The 19,787-nt window shown below is 35.5% G+C and overlaps 1 protein-coding gene across 12 annotated transcripts in view; it reads left to right on the top strand.

Annotated features, from left to right (window-relative positions):
* The window catches only part of LOC118269460 (protein lin-10), a 162,820-nt gene that overhangs the window by 132,509 nt on the left and 10,524 nt on the right, over positions 1–19,787 (top strand). For 6 of the 12 annotated variants that reach the window (XM_050698526.1, XM_035584647.2, XM_050698529.1 and 3 more), the window contains 14 exons: positions 312–449; positions 1,824–1,986; positions 3,917–4,154; positions 5,335–5,681; positions 6,299–6,475; positions 7,246–7,395; positions 10,401–10,602; positions 11,980–12,086; positions 12,817–12,913; positions 13,395–13,647; positions 14,013–14,077; positions 14,306–14,385; positions 19,026–19,145; positions 19,480–19,516. In XM_050698526.1, coding sequence (XP_050554483.1) covers positions 312–449; positions 1,824–1,986; positions 3,917–4,154; positions 5,335–5,681; positions 6,299–6,475; positions 7,246–7,395; positions 10,401–10,602; positions 11,980–12,086; positions 12,817–12,913; positions 13,395–13,647; positions 14,013–14,077; positions 14,306–14,385; positions 19,026–19,145; positions 19,480–19,516 — 2,174 coding nt within the window. Of the gene's footprint in view, positions 1–311; positions 450–1,823; positions 1,987–3,176; positions 3,319–3,916; positions 4,155–5,334; positions 5,682–6,298; positions 6,476–7,245; positions 7,396–9,148; positions 9,299–10,400; positions 10,603–11,979; positions 12,087–12,816; positions 12,914–13,394; positions 13,648–14,012; positions 14,078–14,305; positions 14,386–19,025; positions 19,146–19,479; positions 19,517–19,787 lie in introns of those variants that run through there. The other 6 variants (XM_050698533.1, XM_050698531.1, XM_050698530.1 and 3 more) reach the window with 5 other exon arrangements.

The raw sequence follows: 19,787 nt of genomic DNA, 5'->3' as shown, positions 1-19,787 counted from the left end.
AAAGGCTTTGCAATGTTGATCTTGCAACGTAATTAGCCTGTTATTTAAAATTTTACGAGTGCTTTAAAAAGAAATGCGCGATTCAAAGGATGGTTTTATCAACTTTATTAATGACAACTTTTTAATGAAGTGACGAGCGCTATCAAGAATATAATGAAGTTTGTTAGTGGTGCCATTTTGGTTTTATGGTAACAATAATATCTTTATATTTGGAGGGCTATCTATTTGTGCAAAAATATCTCGTTATTAAAAGGAGTATCTATCTGTGGGTGTTCCTATACTATTAAAGTGTATTCGTGGAAATATTTCAGGTTGACCTCCAGCTTGGAGGGTCGCGATCGCGACACCAACAATGTGAACAACGCCTCGTCTGACGAGGAGCGAGGCAACGAGAGCCAGCTTGTCATACTCAACTCTAAAGGAGGCACCTATAAACTTAGGGATTCTAGGTAATAGCTCATCTATGTGACGTCATGTCTAATATTCTAAGTAGGAGTAGGGAAACCTACAGATAGGAACTAATAACTATTCGCCACTTATGTTATTAGTCCTAGGTACTAATGGACTAATCCAATATATTATATAATATAACTGACCTCGATTTTTGCCTTATGTTAATTTTATTCGACTTAAAAAATCGAAGATATTTATTTGCTAAGCAGGAGACCGATCTCAAGTCTTTATAAATTAGTTGCCGGGGCTCGAAGAGCAATAGTTGGTAAGGGGTGATTTTAGTCAGTAACAGTCTGACACTCCTCGCCTCACCCAGGGTGGAAGAACTCATTAGATGATTTGCTTCCCTCAAAAGATTTTATGATTATCCACTATTGCAGTTAAGCCTGTACCTTTAAGCACAAGTTGGCTTGACGTTTAAAGTAATCGAAACGAAAGCTTGTTCGGCGCTCTGATTGGCCGGCTAGAATAAACCAACCAGCATATACTAAGGGTACGTTTTTGGCATAAAAATAGTATTGAGAATTAGGGATACATTACCGGTCGACAAAGTGAGTGTCTCTCTAAGACCCCCATTAAAATGTTTGCTATAAATAAGCCTATAAGATGCCTTTTTCCCACGTAATGCTTACGTGAAGGATTTATTTATAGAAGTAAGACAGCAAGTATTTGTCACGTAGGTGTGTGTGACAATGTGCTACTAAGAAATCCTTTGCGAAGACAAAGGATTTGAGCTAAGGCTTTGAATAGTTCTAAAAGGTTTATTTGAGATATTTAGGCCAAGATGAAAAGTGGTGTTACTAATTATAGATATGAACTTTATCCTTACATACATAAGGTACTTTGTGACTTGATGACTCAGAATGTCCAATATCTATCTAGGGTTAACACCACTCCCTTTAGGTAATACCACAGAAATTCAACCGATCTTAACTTGTTAGTATAGTCCAAGATTAATTTCAAGGATGGGTAAGATAATAATAAAATGTGATAGTTTATAGACTCTAGTTTTAAACGAGGTTTAGTAACAGTATTTAATTATATGGCTCTTGAATTGAAACAAAATAAATTTACTGATGATTTGTTTAACGAACGTTGCCCCACATTATAATTTGCTCCTGTGCCGTGGGTGCGTTTACAAACAAACAAGTTCACATACACATGACACCCAGACCCGAAACAACAATTTGTGGATCACACAAAGAGTTGTTTCATGCGGGAATCGAATCCGCTAAATGTTACTTGGCAGTCGGTCAACCCGCGCCAACCGTGCAGTCTTTTTGCTTTCTCAAAGTGTTGATATTTTTCTGGAGACTTTCGCTTGTAAAAATAATGATGTCTTACTATATATATTCTTTTCTCGTTACCAGGATCATAGAAATCGCAGGAGGTCGCGAGCTGTACTCCCAGAGCCGGACGAAGGCGGTGCGCAAGCTGCGACACAACAACACGCACAAACACAACCTCAGGAACAAAGTCCGCTCCCTCAGCAAGGACACCGTCGACTACGCAGCCGATAATCTTAGTAATGAGGTAGAATTCTTAATTAGAAACCTTATTTTCGTATTTTTTCTTTGCCGAATGTTCCGCATGCTGCTACGTGTTTAGGTAATGATGATAAATTTAGGGATGTTTTCTGCACCTTTTAGGTATGTACAACACGTAGGTATTGAAATGAATTTGTATGTTGAGGTAATGATCAGTATTATAAATCTATTTGCAGTAAGTTCGGTATTGTAGTTTTTTTGCATGCCTTTCCTTTGGGTATGGTTGGATTTTTTACTAAATTTGAAATGTTTTCATACCTTATACAAGCATTTTTTAGTACTGAAAGTGTGTTTTTAGGATACATTATTATGTCCAAAATAACAAAACCACAATAATTAACCCCCAACACTACGTACTCAAGAAAAAAGTAGTTTAAGGAGAAAAATATCGCGTCTGCGGTTTTAATCCGCTTTGCATGCCCTGTGGTGTGACGTCATTGCACCGCTTTTGAGTCAAGGGGCTGAAGCTTTAAAGAAATAAGTACAAATTGCCCTTTCACACGAGTCGCTTGCCGGCTTGTTGGCGCCGACACTGGCGACATGGCGACATGGCGACATTTCAAAAAGGGTTTACTGAGCGTGTGTTAAATCCGGGCCTAGGAAGATAGACTGCGTTTTATGAGTAGTATATTCTCTTGTTTTAAATATACCAGTTTTTAATGCTTAGGTACCTAGAATTGAGGTTCCATTATCCATTAACCAATGTAAATACATTGATTGAAAATCAATATCAAAGAAATTCTCCAAATTCTATAATATTATTTTTTGTAATTAATATTGTCAAAGGATAAAGTTTTTATGAAAGAAACAAGGAATAGGTATCTACCGTGAAAACTCGATAGGTTTCACATAAAAACAATCGATTGTGATCATCGATTGTTTTAAGAGCACCCACCGCCCATCAAATGATCACCTGCTCTGCTGAATTATTCTTCATTATTACATTTTTCTAATGTTTTCTAGCTATATATATACTGTCCCATTACTCTGAAACCCTAACCCACTCTATATTAGATTTATATGGCCAATTGAGATATCACACGTTATCACATCTCACCATATATATATCTTGATTTTTATCTCATAAATAAAATAGATATATGAAACTATCACAGAGATAAGTACTGTGGATAAATGTCACATCAATACAAGCCTTTCTATCGAGAAAACTGTTTATCTCGACATTGCTGTCTGGGTTTTTTTACAAATGTGAAGTGACAGTTTGATTTTTTAAAAGTGGTGAGGTTAGGTGAAGGAATTGCTCAAAATGATCCTCGATATGTTAACGCCTTTGCAATTGGCGTTTAATATGTTTATGGTATGTGTTAGAAGTGTTCTTGTGATACGTAAAGGAAATTCAAAACTGTTAAGGATTTATAATGCATGAATGTTCTTTACTATACTTTTGATATTAACGATAGATTTTTATGACAATATGTGCGTACCGTTTAACCATGCAATTTGTTTGATTAAAGTCTAAATAATTTTAAAACTGAAGCTGTTGTATTGTGCCCAAAAACCTCTAGGTACATTAATGGTTTAGGTAACGGTATAACTTAGTAGAAAGTCTATTCAAAATCAAGAATAACCTCAACTTTTCACACTGATAAAGTATAACTCAAATTTTTCGCATCTGAAACATCGATTTATCTTTACAAAACAATCCGTATACCAATCAATATTTTGGTTTAAATTACACAAACTACCTATAAGATACCATGCAAGGTCTCGCCTTATATCCCCAAGGGGGTAGGCAGAGGTGAAAATTACAGGGGTAATGCCGCTATAGAATATACACCCACTTTTCACCACTTATGTTATAAGTCCCATGTAATAGGGGGTTGAGTATAAGACCCCTACACAACAACAATAAAAAAAACACGTCTTACTAAAACAAAAAACAATTTCCATTACAGATATCCCTACACAGAATAAACAATGAGCCTAAGAAAATGATATCCCGACACACATCACCGACGTATACGAACGGGGATCGTGACGTCATACTAGAACAGAGTGCGATGGGGATCCCGAAGAATAGTTCTCCAATCCTGGACCCCCATAAGACGACTGACGTCAGCACTAAAAGCAGCCCCATTGCTGTCGTGGCTGACGGGGAGGTCGTCGTCTTTGATGACAGTGATGACTGGAAAGGTAATTGTTTTTGTTTGTTTGTTTTTTTTTTGTTTTAGTATGTAAAGGTGAATGCAGGCTTTTTGGTGGTTAGCTTTTGTTTAGTTATTGTTGTGTTTAATAAATAGCCAATTTTTGTACAACTTGATAAAAATTGAACTGTTGCTATTAATGTTTATTCAATAATTGAAAAATATTTTAGAAAATCGTCAGCCCCATTGGGGGATTCAAAATTAATACAATATACTACAATGACGCAACTAAACTAGTATTCTGTGGCTAAACTGTTAATAGGTTTAGCTAATAGCTAGCCCTTAATTTTCATAGTGATAAATTATCGTTAATGGAATACTATTTAAAAAAATATCCTTAAAATGGTACTAAAAAGTCTGCATTTACTTTTTGTTGTTATTAAAATAGAATTAGATTAATTGGCTTTAAAAATCGAATCAATAATAAATTTAAAATTGCTTTCAAAATTCAGCTGATTTGTGTTTACATGTGTCTGTCTACTACATATTGTTTTTTTTTTTTTTGTATTTCGATCACTATTCACTTTTGCTTTTAATTTATCTTTGCTCTTGCTTTCACCCTTCTGAGTTCTAACACCTGTTTGTGAATAATTTTTAATGTTGTAAACTTTTGTTAACACTCAAATGTTTTGCGGTGTCTGTGCAATATTTGTCAGTATTTGTGTGTTTAAACACACAAATACTTAAGTGCAGGCACAAAATAATAATATTTTGACGTTTCCCATGTTTCGAATGACTGGCTGGATATGTTTGAAATTCGAATATATTAAAAAAAAGAACACTAAATTATTGAACTGTTATTTATTTGTTTGTTTAAAAAAATATTATATCTTTGAATAAAGCATTTGTTTGCTTTATTCAAAAATATAATATTTGAAATTTGTAAAAGTGAAATTAATTGTATTTTGTTGCGTGTAGGTAATTACTTATTGCTTTATTATTTTTAATGTCTCTCTTTAAGGTAACGTCAACAATATTATTGCACTGCTAAATGTGAGTACATTTTCTGTGTCATTCGTGTGTGTTTCAAATCATTCAATTTGTATGATTAACAAAAAGGAACGCAAGTTACCAAAAGTTTACAACAGACTATCGAAAAACCTTAAACCATCCTATCCAATGACCATTGTTATTCATACAACTTTTTTTTCTCTTTCTTTTATTTTCAGTGATATTGAATTCTGTGTCTCTAGGTTTGAGGACGGAACCAGAAGCTAGTGACGATGAGATTGATATAAGTGTAAAGAGAACTTTAGACAATATTAAAAACGGTGATAGTGATGTGTTGAACAATAAAAGTGAGATTAGTGATGGGAGTGAATCGAGTCCGTCGCGGGATGAGGTCCGGTTGAGTGACGCGAGTCCGTCTGCCGCGTGGCTGTCTGGTGATGAAGACAAGTCGAGGGTGACCAGGGTCATTGGTGAACTGCCCATCGCTGAGTACGAGGGCTCGCCGAGAAGGTACGGCGTTGGCTCGCAGAAGCCCACCCGGTCGCCGAGGCCTGGGTTTCCTCAGGTGAGAATTTTATTTGTACTCGAATTGAACTAACGGCGCATTCCAATACATTTTGTATGGAGCTTATGTCAAAATTCTACCGCTGGTAGGCAAATCTACCGATAGGTAGGTTATTGGAATACGCCGTAAATAGATAAGTGACTTAAACCTAGTACAGCAGTACTTAGCGATAAATACTGCACATCGAGTTTTGAAAAGAGATAATCGGCTAAATCTCCGCGTTTACCTACTGCTCATGAGTATGATCCACAAAAAAACTAGTCGAGCAAGACTCTCTCCATAGGTCGATTTACAATGTGTATAGCCAAACAAAAAATAGAATCAAAGCGATTTTTTATTTCCTTAAATGGTAACGGAGACTCCATTATCTGTACCAGCCAGCGTCATGATGTAATGAGTCAGATATCTACCAATTTATCAGATTGATTCTTTATCTATACAGTTTATATTACTCGTAATACTATTGGCACTAATCATTTGTTATTCTGACACCATAAACGTATATCGTATAGTATAAATAAATCAGTTTTCTTAATGTCTTGACTCAAAATTACATTATAATGTTAAATCTCCTTAGCTTAGCAACGTCCTATAGCTTTTCCTCCTCTCCTTTACAGAGGGTAGTGCCAGAGAACACGGACATCAGTCCACCATCAGGGTCGGCGGCCTTCGACTACCTGTACGAGTTCTCAGAGACCAGGAAGGTTTTAGAAGAATTCTTCAGATGTCCCACGAACGCTGGACAGCCGCAGATCAATAATCTCATCGCTAATGATGAGATTGTCAACTTTCAAGTAAGTTTAATGTTTTTTTATTATTAAAAGAAACTACTGAATCGGCAAACTTTGTATTGCCTCAATAAATTGTTTCTTACCTTTTAAACCTTCCCTGGATTTCACAAATAATTCAAGACCGATAGTAGCCAAATCGGTTCAGCCGTTTTCGAGTTTTAGCGAGACTAACGAACAGCAATTCATTTTTGTTATATAGATGGATATGGACCATGAACTCTTATTATATTTTATCTTAACGAGCCCATGATGTAAAATATTTTATCTAGTGTCTAGTCTTTCATTTCCTTATTTCATTGCCACGCATATTAATTGGTACACTTTTAACCATAATCAGTGAAATTGGTCGTGAATGAAAAAAAATCGTTAGTCCGAGTAGGTATAACTTTGATTTTTGAGAAATAAGTACAACACGTATTTTTTTATATTTTGAGTTGAAGCAGATATGACTTGCAGTTTTTAATCAGTTATGTTAGGTATACATCTCAAGTATAATATATAACGCCTTAAAGCATAATCCATATTATATCCTTTTTTTTATTATTAGAACTTATGACGGGATATTTATTGAATTTGTGAACACCCACCCGCATTTACTCCAGTTAATCCGTGATCATGGCGCTTGCAACAGTGCCGAAATATCGGAAACTCACCAAATTCAATAAACATGGTAAATATCCCGTCATAAGTTCTAATAATAGTGTTAGTGACCATGTCAGTTTAAAAATCCTTTTTTTTTTTAAGTAAACTAATATTTATTATTGTATTTCCAGGAACTAGACTATGAACTAAGACGCCAGCCGCAAGAATGTCCGTCAGAGAACGGGCTGGAGGGCGGCAGCGAGTCCGAGTGGCCGCACGTCTCCGACGCACTCGACTCGCCACAGACCACACACAATCACACCAACTTCTTAGGACTACAGGTAATTCATTTAAAAGGAAATTTAGTTTTAAATGGAAGCTGGCTCGACCAGAGGGATATCACGGCTTCATAGAAAACCGACATGAAACAACGCTTGCGTTGTGTGAGTGAGGTTACCAGACGCCCTGTTACCCCCATTCCCAATCCCTTATTTCCGAACAACCCTTAAATTCCTAACCCCCAAAAGGCTGGCAGCGCACTTGTAAGGCCTCTGGTGTTTCGGATGTCCATGGGCGACGGCAATTGCTGACAATCAGGCGATACGTCTGCTGATTTATCGGTTTAGTTATACCATAAAAATTATATTAGATTCACCGAACCCGAAATATTGATCATTATAAACGACTTATTAAATTAGTATTTATCATGTGCCTATAAACGGTTACAGTGACTATGGTATATTTAAAGCCGGGTCCAGACGAGTGTAACGTGTAATGTAATCCACCGTGTAATGTAACACGAACTCTTCAGCGCGAGTGTTACATGTAATGCTCGTACTGCCGTCCACACGTAGAATTCGTGTTACATTACACGGTGGATTACATTACACGTTACACTCGTCTGGACCCGGCTTAAAATACGATATCGTTTCTAAATCATGAAATAGCAAATTCCAATAAGATGCCAAATCGATAGTGTTATGAAATGGATTCTCTACGTGACCGTCGTCTGATGCATGATCTTACAATTCTTCAAATTGTTAAATAATAAATTAGATTGCAAGAAACTTGTAGAAAGTGTTGGACTAAAAGTACCTTACAATATCCCTAGACACCCCATAATCAACTTGTATCATATTCCAACAACTAGGACCAATATAGGAGTAAACTCGCCACTGGTCAGACTCGGCAGACGAGATGAACTCAGTCATTAAATCATCCCCTGATCTTGACATTTACAATGTTTCGATTAATATCTTTAGGGCCCAATTACTGGAATCTCATGGATCGCAACATCGACAAAACTTTGTATAAAATAAAATTGATATGTTATTCTATTTTAATTTACTTGTGTTTACTTAGTTACTGTAAGTCGTGGTATCACGATGTTCTCACTAAATTTTTATAGGTTTATTAGTAGTAAGTCCTTCAATTAATGTTGTTATTATTCTTATAAGTTTATGTGCTAATGACCGCAACATGTTTTAGTTTTTTATTTAAATGTTAATAATAGTTTTTCTTTTTTTTTGGTTTTATATGTACTCATTTTAGTTCTACTGGTACTTATTATGTCATTTTTTTTTTTGTGAATGTTGGTTGACCTATAATTGGCAACTGTGTAAGTCCTAGACATATAAAAATTGTACTTTAAGCTTTATCTACACAGAAGCTGTTGGTAAACCCTTTATAAATAAATAAAATAAATAAATAAATATCTTAACGAGCCCATGGTGTAAATTATTGTATCTAATGCTCAGTCTTTCATTTACTTATTTCTTATTATTCCTTTATTGATTAATGTTGGTAGATTTTTAACAACAATCCTGATGATTGGACATCATCAGGATTGTTGTTAAAAATCTTTGGTCGTGAATGAAGAAATTGTTAGTCCGTGTAGGTATAACTTGGGTTTTGAGAAATAAAACACGAATTTGTTAATATTTTTAACTGAAGTAGGTATGACTTGCGCTTTTTAATCAGTTATGTTAGGTGTACATCTCACGTAGGCAGGCTATAATACACAACGCCTTAAACCGAGCATAATCCATACATTGCCCTTTTTTAGCAAACTAATATTTATTATTGTATTTCCAGGAACTAGACTATGAACTAAGACGTCAACCGCAAGAATGTCCGTCAGAGAACGGGCTGGAGGGCGGCAGCGAGTCCGAGTGGCCTCACGTCTCCGACGCACTCGACTCGCCGCAGACCACACACAGTCACACCAATTTCTTAGGACTACAGGTAAATAATTTAACCGGAAACAACCGGCCTTACAGAAAACCGACGTGAAACAACGCTTGCGTGGTGTTAGTGAGGTTACTGGAGGCCTAATTAGCCCCCTTCCTAAACCCTGATTCCCTAACAACCCTTAAATTCTTAACCCCTAAAAGGCCTGCAGACGCACTTGTAACGCCTCTGGTGTTTCTGGTGTCCATGGCGACGGCAATTGCTTACAATCAGGCGATACGTCCACTCGTTTAGCAGCTTATTATACCATAAAAATATATTAGAACCCCCGAATACGGAATATACTTATTAAATTAGTAGTTATCGACTGATATCGCTTCTAAAACATGATATAGCGAATTCCAGAAGATGCCACGATAAAAATATAACAAACTAGCAAACCTGGCGAACTCCGTATTCGCCACCATGTTTTTTTCCTGAATTTTCTTGCTAACCCACAGCCGGAGTACATACACGACCCCGAACCATGCGCGAGCTGTCGTGGGCGCGGCGTGGAGCGTCAGGAAGGAAAACCCGACTTATTTTTATATAATAGATGACGTAATGCGGGTCACAATTACAAAGTTACTGTAAGATTATAGTACGAGTATTATCTGTACCGACCGATAACTATTCCATAAGTAACGTAGAAACGGTTTTTCAGATAACTTGTTTGTTTAATTGAACATTAATGTAATCAGTAACCACACCTTTTTACCATTTATGTTACAAATCTTATGCAATGAAGCAAACTTGTTGCTGGAATCTTCCACATCTAATCCGGATTCCCGAACAACAACCCTTATATTCCTAACGCCCAATAGGCGAACAACGCACTTGCAACGCCTTTAATGTTACAAGTGCCCATATGCGGCGGCGATTGCTTACCATCAGGTAATCCGTCTGCTCGATTACCGGCTTATGTCATGAAAAAAGATTTACCCAGTAAAGTCAGTTCCGTTATGACATACTAAAACAGAAAATTTTAGTTGTTATGTTATAGGCTTAATCTCGTAATTATTTGACGAGGAGACTCGACTAGTTTCAAGCCACACTAGATGGCTCATATTCATGAGCACTGCTATAAAATCTTATACCCCATTTGCTTTATTCCCAGGTCCGAACAACCCAACAGCCGGGTACATACACGACCCCGAACGTGCGCGAGCTGTCTGTGGGCGCGGCGTGGAGCGGGTCGGGCTCCCCGTCGGGCGCGCGCCCCGACGTACCCTTCGCACTCTCCACTGACTCCAGCGACAGTGCCAGTGACCGCTCACTGTCACTCATGCTTATGGAGAACGAGCTGTCCGAGATGAAAGGTGAGTCTTATTAAGATTATATACTTCCGTAGTGATACTGAAAATTATAATCTTAAAAATTACCACTTCAATATGATAGGGTGACTTACAGGTAATTAGTGACCGATATTTAAAAACGTGATATGTGACTACATGAATTATTACAAACAACTTTCATGGGTCAAAGAAACTTTTTTGTATAGGCTCACTAGTAATTATTTTTATCATAATAACTAAACAACAAGAATTTTATTGGCATTCCGCGACACGACGTAAGTTCCAATGCTATAGGGTAACTCATAATTAGTGACCGATATTTAAACACTGTTGTACTCATGATTACAAACAACTTTCCCAAGTGAAACTTTTTTGTTACTTGTTTTATTTTTATCATAACAAAACAACAAAATTTTATTGGCACGCACTAAGTTCCAAAATAGTTCACTCGTTTGAGCTGATCATGCGAAAGCACGCGTGTGCGAAGTTTGTAATAAGTTATTTGATTAAATTGAGGTCATATTCCTATTTTTGGTGAGTCCATTTTGAAGTAACTCTCTAGTTAGTACCGTCCACCAAATCTTGCACAGTATAGTTTTCTTTTTCGTATTTGTGTGTAAACTTATGTCTTTTTAAATCATAAATGTTTTATTAATACAAATTTCTAACAATAACGATGATGATAAAAAAAAAATTATCTACATTGGTCGAGTACATTTTATACAGATTCTAAGTAATATAATGTTTCAATTGAAATTCTTAGTACACTATTACTGATATTATAGTATAGGAAATACATACTATAGATTAAACTAATATCTTCCTTTAATCGTCAGTAATCATATATATGCTATCTTATAAACAAACTGACTGTTCTCAGAGAATTGTGATAACTAAGTACCTATATATTACCTATACAAACAAATTGTAGGATGTAGCGTCATACAAGTTGACATTTCTAAGGAAAACACGTAAATTATACATGTATAATGCTTATATGTATATAATGTAGGTACATGTATATAGGTATATATTATTAAGTCATATCAACTTATTGACGTTCACATAGACCGCTTTGAACAGGCATACTAAACTTCAAAACAATTTACTAACATGTAGTAGATTTTTTTAAACATAAAATTTAAATAAAATAAAGACTCAAAGACTTCAATTTAAAATCAAAGATACTTGAGAACAAACCGGTTGGTCAGATTTTGATTACAAATAAAAAGACACTAATATAAAAAGACTTGAAGGCCATTTTATACTAGTTTCTTTCAAATGAACTTTAAACCTAAAACCTTAAGGTTCAATTCTACATAACTAACCAATGTAATCAGAAAATAGCATAGTATTTTAAACTATAATAAACAGGAGATAACAGTTATATTTGTTTAACAGTGGTGATGGACACAAATCGTGTGGTGGTGACACATCTGCCGGTCGTGGAGGACGGGCTCTCGTCGGGACACGCGTCCGATAACGACAATAATAACCAGATGATACAGGTAAATACACGTTCATTACATTATAAAGGAATAACATAAATTTAAATAATACTAATACATATTATATGTATGAATGTTTATGAGTTTATGTGTATGTTTGTTACTCAATCACGTTACTACGGCTAAAGAAATCCATTCGAAGCTACACTTTGGAACGAGCACCTAGCTTCTCTGTCAGACAGACTGACGGACAATTCAATTTAACGTTTCAAAAGTGCCTAATTAAGGATTAAGACTTTGACTGTCAACAAAAGGCAAAATCTCCACTAGCGCCGATGACTTTTGGCCCCTATGTCGTTTAATGTGTTAATTGAAATAAATGCTTTGACTTTGGACTCACAGGCTTTTATCTATGGGAATGTGGGTGAAGCTGCTGGCAGAAGCTGGTACTAAAATATGCATACATTAAATACCGGCTTACTTATAATATAATTACAAACTCTTTTTAAGTAATACTAGTTTCCACAAATAAAGACAACCAAGACAGCTTCGATCGAAATTATAATTATTTTTATTTTTTTGTTTTGTTATTTATTTACGAAACGAATAAGCGTTTCTTGATTTTGAACCTTATTGTGTAAACAAAATTAGGGTGGTTATTGAATGAATTGAATTCGCTGACTTAATGTCATTCGTATAAATTCAAATGCTATGTTTATTTAAAAATAATAACAGCAGATAACTTATGTAAGTAATTTTAAGTAAATAATGATTTGTTTGTTGTTTGTAGACACATTCGGTAGTGATAAAGGAGATAGTGGAGAATGGGACGAGCACGGACCCGCACGTGTTGTCTGATGCAGATCTACACTCATTAGACCCGTTAGGTGAGTGCAATTGATACTTATTTCCAAATATTTATTGACTAAATGCTGTAATCAGAGTCGTTTAATGATTACTTAAACTAATAAACGTATAATATAATAAGACGTTTAAAGATTTTGATTTCTAAAAACAATGGCTAAGAACTAAGTTGAGTAGCCATTAAATTACTCTGAGTACGGCGGTAAGAGTAACTACTAAGGAACAAATAGGTAATCGAAGTTGTTATTGACAATTTAATAATATTTAATTAAGAGAATGAGATACTTGCTAGATACTTAATTGTGGCTGCCATTTTTTGTTCCCTGTTTACTTACTCATGTGGCTTACTTGAATAGCAAGTCACTACAATGTTAGACAATTCAATGACAAATAAAATTAACAAATTATTCATAGTGACTATAATGATATCATACAGAAACGAACCTAATTATCAAATATTAAACCACTACAACCCAAACTAACAATAACTCCTTGTACCCGCAGTATGCAGTACGTCAGCGCCGCCGCCGCCGCCGGCCCCGGCGCCGCACCGGCCGGCGTCGCCCAGCTCCGTGCACGCGGCGCACGCCCCCCACGCCCCCCACGCCCCGCTCGCCGCGCTGCCGGCGTTGCCCCACGCCCCGCTCACGCCGCATACGCCGCACGTGACACATACGCCGCATACGCCTCACACGCCCCACGCCCAACATACGCCGCATCATCACCATACGCATCATGAGGACGTGTACCCGCCACGGTTAGTATACTTAATATCTACCAATAAATAAAAAGTTAACCTGCTTTTCAAGATGCAGCCTCTTTAAAAGTGGGGTCCAGTAGGGCTGATGCCTGATCCGGAGCTACGGACTACCTAGCGGGTTTACCGGGACTGCGGCTCGAAACGCAAGAGTAGGAACGGGGTGATTTTTAGTCAGTAAGAGTCTGACACTCCCTCTCAGTTCAGTATTTAAAATTAACTGAAATCTGGCTTATATGGCGAGACATAATACTGTCATTCGATCAAATCTATCAGAGCTGATTTAGTTTATCCGTGATTCAAATATTTATGTTCCACTTAAGTCTTAAATCAAACATTTTATATTATTATAATTTTTCCAACAGCAAAAGGCCGTCGTCGGCGCAAAGCACGGAATCAGTAGAAATTAAACCTGCCAGTGGCGACGAAGGTGAGTAACATAACTATAAAAACCCACACTACAAAAAATCAATAAGATCAGTAATACTAAAAAAAGTTTAATAAGTACCGTACTTACTAAACCTACTAGTAAGTAAATGTTTATTTGAAGTAGATTTATAGCTACAATTAAACTATCATTGTTGGCTCGACAATAACAAATAGCCTTGTTTCCATATGTAGATAGATGCACCAAGACTGACATATGTGTTGTTTACAGATGAAGCCGACACTGACCTTGAGACTGACAGATTACTTGGACAGCAGAGGACGGACGATCAAGGATTCTTCGATGATAAGGTTAGTCAACTATTTCTTCCTACAAACGTCAATTAGTATTGTAGTAATGTTGCCACACAAAAAGGGAACGTACTAAAATATAGAAGGAAAGCAGTCGTAAGCAATTTACAATCTTATACTATTTTATTATATCGATGGTTGAAAGGCTGATTGATCTAAGGGACATTGTTTTTCACACATCACATCATTTGATGGAAAAAAAATCGCTGATTCCGAATATAACATATAATACCGAATATAACTCAATATCTCAAAAAAATGTCGCCTAGATCAAATAGCCTATCAACCGTCGATATAAAGCTGAAGAGTTTGTTTGTTTGTTGGAACGCGCTCCGGAACTACTGGCCTTAAATATAAATGATTATTTTTGTTTAGCATAGTTCATGTTTGTTTGTTTGAACAAACCAATCTCCGGAACTACAGGTCAGAATTGAATAATCCTTTTTGTTTAGCATAGTTAATTTATCGAGGAAGACTATAATTATGCTATAAAACATTACGCTACGATCAACAGGAGCCAAACAAAGCGGATCAAACCGCGCGGATGTAGATAGTTCTAAATAATAATAGCTAATGACAGTCTTTTGCTGGACTATAGGACTCGTCTATGTACCAGGGTTTGCCATAATTACTACGCTTAGTTAGCGAATTCAAGAAAAATCAGCGAAAAAGATCATGTGAAACGCGTTGATCGGCTTTTCTGAAACCCACCCAATTCAGATTTAGATTACAGTCATGATCGTCCCACTGCAGGCCAAAGGCTTCCCTACCCCCCTTTCAATCCTCTCTCTGCAATACCTGGTATAATAAAATTATGACTAGGACAATATAACTATAACATTCAAACTATTGATTCGTCTTTAGACACACACTATAAATTAAAACACATTTTAAAAACATTATCATTTGAACTCTGCCAATGACCTTGAACACATATTGTATTAATCAGACAACGTTTTGTGCCTAAATATGTATAGTGTATAACCACACATCAAGCTAAACATATCCAGTTTAACATGGTCTTACTTTGTATAATCTTTGCATATATACGACGATCAAATTATACTGGTTTTGCTGTATAAGAACAACATGGTCGGGCACTGTTTCTTACCACGTAAAATATGTGTATCTTTTATGTATGAACGTGCCCCAACCGATTTACGCCATATAAAGATTTTTAAAGTTGTATCCTTCAACGTAAATGACTCAGAAACGACTTGTGTTATCGTTATAAGTGCACAAAACAGGAAAATTGTAGTCCGGTTCAGTTTAGTTTTGGTATAATGTTAATTGTTACTGTTTTGAGGCTTAAATGTTTAAAGAATTCTTGTTTTTTGGACATTCTTCGTACTTCGTTATTTATTTGATTATATAAACGCCCTTTGAATCCCAAAGGCGAACGGGGAAGAGTGAGGTGCACGTATACATTGTAATATCCACGTAATAAAGAAGTTGTATTATTACAATATTGTATTTACTTTGTTGCAACTAAAAATAGAAGCAATATTGTATGTTTTAAAACGTGTTTGACTGGTTTCTTTATTAAGAAATTATTTATTGATAAATGCAATCGACGTGTTGAAAACTATGAATGTTGCCGATGTAATAATTAATTGTTATATTATTACAAGGTGAAACAAATACTTACCTTATCAATAGAACAATAATTGACACAGTTTAGAAGATCTTGTAACTTTATGTTTGTGCATATTTTATATTTTGTACAATAACTATATAAAACGCTTCACTAAATCTGGCATAATTTTCTTAAACGTCTTATTTTAAACTCCATAAGGCATATTTCAATTGACAATAATGCAGCATGCATTTAAAAACAAACATCACATCAAGCTACCCCAAAAATAAAAACAAACTTCATTACAAATGTCATAAAGTTCAAAATTCAAAGACATTCAATTTAGAAGAGTAACTAAAAATGAACTTTATGCCAAAAACAATAGAGTTCAAAATCTAAAGCCAAATGGTATATTTCGATGTGCAACTATGAACCTGTTATTAATTAGTCCAAGAATACCGCCTACCCATTAAATGCGCATGACGCAACCATCAGCTGTGAGTATAAACACAAGAGTCGAGTCAGCGCCGCACGCGCACCGACCTTGTTCGACTATTATTCTTGAACGATGATTAGATTTATACAGACGCGTTTGTAGTATTGTGCCTACTTGGATTATTATTCCGTGATGTTGTGTTGCCAATTTACAATTGAAATTGTGGATTGATGATGAGATTTAAATTACTAATAACTTTATTAAAAAGAAATATCTATTAAACAGATTTAAAAAAGTTATTACGGCTTAGTAACGACAACAATACACAGTTAAAATGTTAATCTAAAGAGTTTATTAGAATTCAAATGATAAAAATGTTCAAATGATAAAAATAGTCGCTGACGTTTATCCATGTCGCACATTTATTCTATGTTTATTATCATTATTTAAAATTATCCTTAAAAACACTACCTACACGTCTACTAATATCTAATACACACACACGTCCAAACCTTTATTAGCTAACCACACATAACACCTATAATAAACACTATCTATATTTATCCTTATCGCACCTATACATTGTTATCACATACTCGATACGACAAATTAATCTTCAAACGTCCTTTACACAAACTATGTAGTACTTAATTTACCATATTATTGTAAAGACACGTCTGAGGTAGTATTGTGCATATTACTCAGATCTGTGCACCTTAGTCTTTGGCCATACATCTGTTAACTTAGCATAACACGGTGGCAGACCAGTGTATCAGAACTCATGTATCGGTACACACGGACGCGTCACTTCAAACTTCTATATCATTATCGCATGGGAAATGACCAAGTGCACTGATAAAGCCATATCGAACGGTCAGTTACGCGAAATTCAACGCAAAACGTGGCCGTGTTAAAATGACTGAGGATGAAAGGCAACCTTGTTTAAATGAAGCTAAAGGTGAAATTGCAGTGGACGACAATGAAAGTGAAGTGAAAGAAAATTGTTCTACAGACGTTCGATGTCAACTTTTAAGTGAAAATGTGGAAAGTGAAGAAGACAAAAATGTAGTTGATTTAGAAAATAGTGAAATAGTAGATAGTGTTAGTAAAATTAGTGAAGTTAGTTTAGATGAAACAGTGGATTCTGGTGATGTGATTACTGTTAATGAAGATGAGAGTAAAAAGGATGTGGGCATTGAAACGGGTGTTGACAGTGAGTCAAATGTTGTTGGCGAGGAATTGAAGGAAACCAGTGATGATTCAGGTGTTGATAATGGAGAGGAAGGAAAGGTTAGAGTGTTTTTATACGTAACTGTAGGGAAAATATATTACTAAAAGGGCATGTCAAAGTATACTAATAATGTTTGAAATAGGTTATTATGCTGGCTCCTACTGAATAATAATTTGGTAAATAGAATAATATAAGTAAACGTAATTATTATAAACTGTTGTCATATTTAGTGAGCAAGAATAGTTCATTTATTATGAAAAACTAGCTTCTTTTCCGCCCGGTTTTATGCGTTCTCCCCGGCTCCTATTGTTCGTAGCGTCATGTTTAACTTTCCTCCATAAATGCGCTTACAATACAAAAAGAATTATTTATATTTAAGACCAGTAGTTCCGGAGATTAGCGCGTTCAAACAAACAAACAAACTCTTCAGCTTAGGTTCCTTGGGATAGTATAAGATAAAAGTACAGGTTTTTTGTAACTTATAACCAATATCTACATTGTCTTTTTACTCCTACAAGCATTCGTTAGGTGAGATTGTTCAAGAACACATACAATCATAGGTAATAATTGGAATTGAACAAAGATGTTTATTTTAGACATTTTTCTCAGAGCAGTATGATTGCACCGGTCTGAATGCAGACTCTTTGTACCTACTACACAGATTGACAATAACACCGCGAGAAAAACCCAATAGGTTACATATGTAGGTAGATGCAAGCCGCAAGCGCATCTCAATAACAAGAGAGACTCAGGTCAAATTATGACCCGACTGCTCACTTTGTACTGTTGCCAGCATGTCAAGTTACTCATTTCTGTCAAATTTCTAATAATTTCAACTTTATAGTATGCATTTAGAGTCGAATATCCAATGAAAAGATAATTGACAGATTAAGGCTGATGAGTTCCAAGTAATGGAGCTCTAAACAAATTCCAAAGAACAATAGTGTCTGTATGAAAATGTAATGAGTGCAATTATGTTGCAATCAAATAATGTGTAGGTGTAGGCAATGTCTTATTTAAGAATAACAGCAAAGTATAGTGCAATGTCATAAATTATTTATTTCAAATAGACCGACTGAATGGCACTTTAGAAATACAAAGCAAATATTAAAAAAAATTACAAGTGGCTATATTAATACTAGTGCTATTCTACTCGTGGGTGCAGCCAAAGTCGATTAAGTAAGTTATCCCATGATTTGTTAGAGATTGGGCAGAATTAGGACTAGTAAGAGTCGATCTATCAAGGTACCCCACATTTGATAGTCATTGAGCAAATTAGGGCAACCTACATTTCAGCAATAAACGATTTGGTTGTCGTTATTTAACTATTGTTATTGTTTGTTGTCGTAAAAAATGTATAAATTCTATCAATTCTAAATTAAATATTTTTGTTAAAGGGCTGGCGCAAACCGAAATCTCGTACAGTGATGCCGGGCGGCAGCGTGGTGGCGGCACGCTCGCCGCATGCACACGACGCTACCGACAACCGGGATGAAGAGGCGCTACACAATGGAAAGGTACCTTTTCATGTTACAAAATTATATTAAAATTTGAAGTATGGTCAATAGGAGCAACGAAGTCTAGAATATTATAAAAGTACAGACAAATAAGTTTCATAGAATAAATAAATCTACAGACATAATAAAAAAATCAGAAATAAATCTACGTTTAATTGGCATAACATAGCAAGATTAAGCAGTCTAATTAAGACTAACTAAATCGGTCCAGATTCGAACGTCCTATGGTTGAATAATTCATGATAATTGTTAAGAAAACTGAAAATTCATCTACTATTTGGTAATGGTTTAAACACATTTGGCAAACTTGTAAAGTAACTGTTTTAATTTTCAGGACAAGGACGGGAAGAAAAAGAGTAAAAATAAAGAAGGTAAGTTCTGAGAACAATAATTTACTTATTAGACATTGTATTGGAACAAAACCGACTAAATCTATTTGTCTATTTTATGCTGCCTTTGGATTTTGTCCATGGTGAGTTTTGAAAAAACAAAGAAAAATGCTATTTTAACATCCATAAATAAACCACCCAGTTACTTTTTTTATTAAAATAACTATTTTAACCAATATGCAAACTCGGAAAGGCCTGTTAAATAAATGGACCTAAAACTTTGAAATATCTTTGAATATCGTATTAAAAATTA

Source organism: Spodoptera frugiperda, chromosome 15 (assembly GCF_023101765.2).
Source record: "Spodoptera frugiperda isolate SF20-4 chromosome 15, AGI-APGP_CSIRO_Sfru_2.0, whole genome shotgun sequence".
In the NCBI taxonomy this organism is placed as follows: Eukaryota; Metazoa; Arthropoda; class Insecta; order Lepidoptera; family Noctuidae; genus Spodoptera; species Spodoptera frugiperda.
This window is presented reverse-complemented; position numbering and strand designations above follow the sequence as displayed.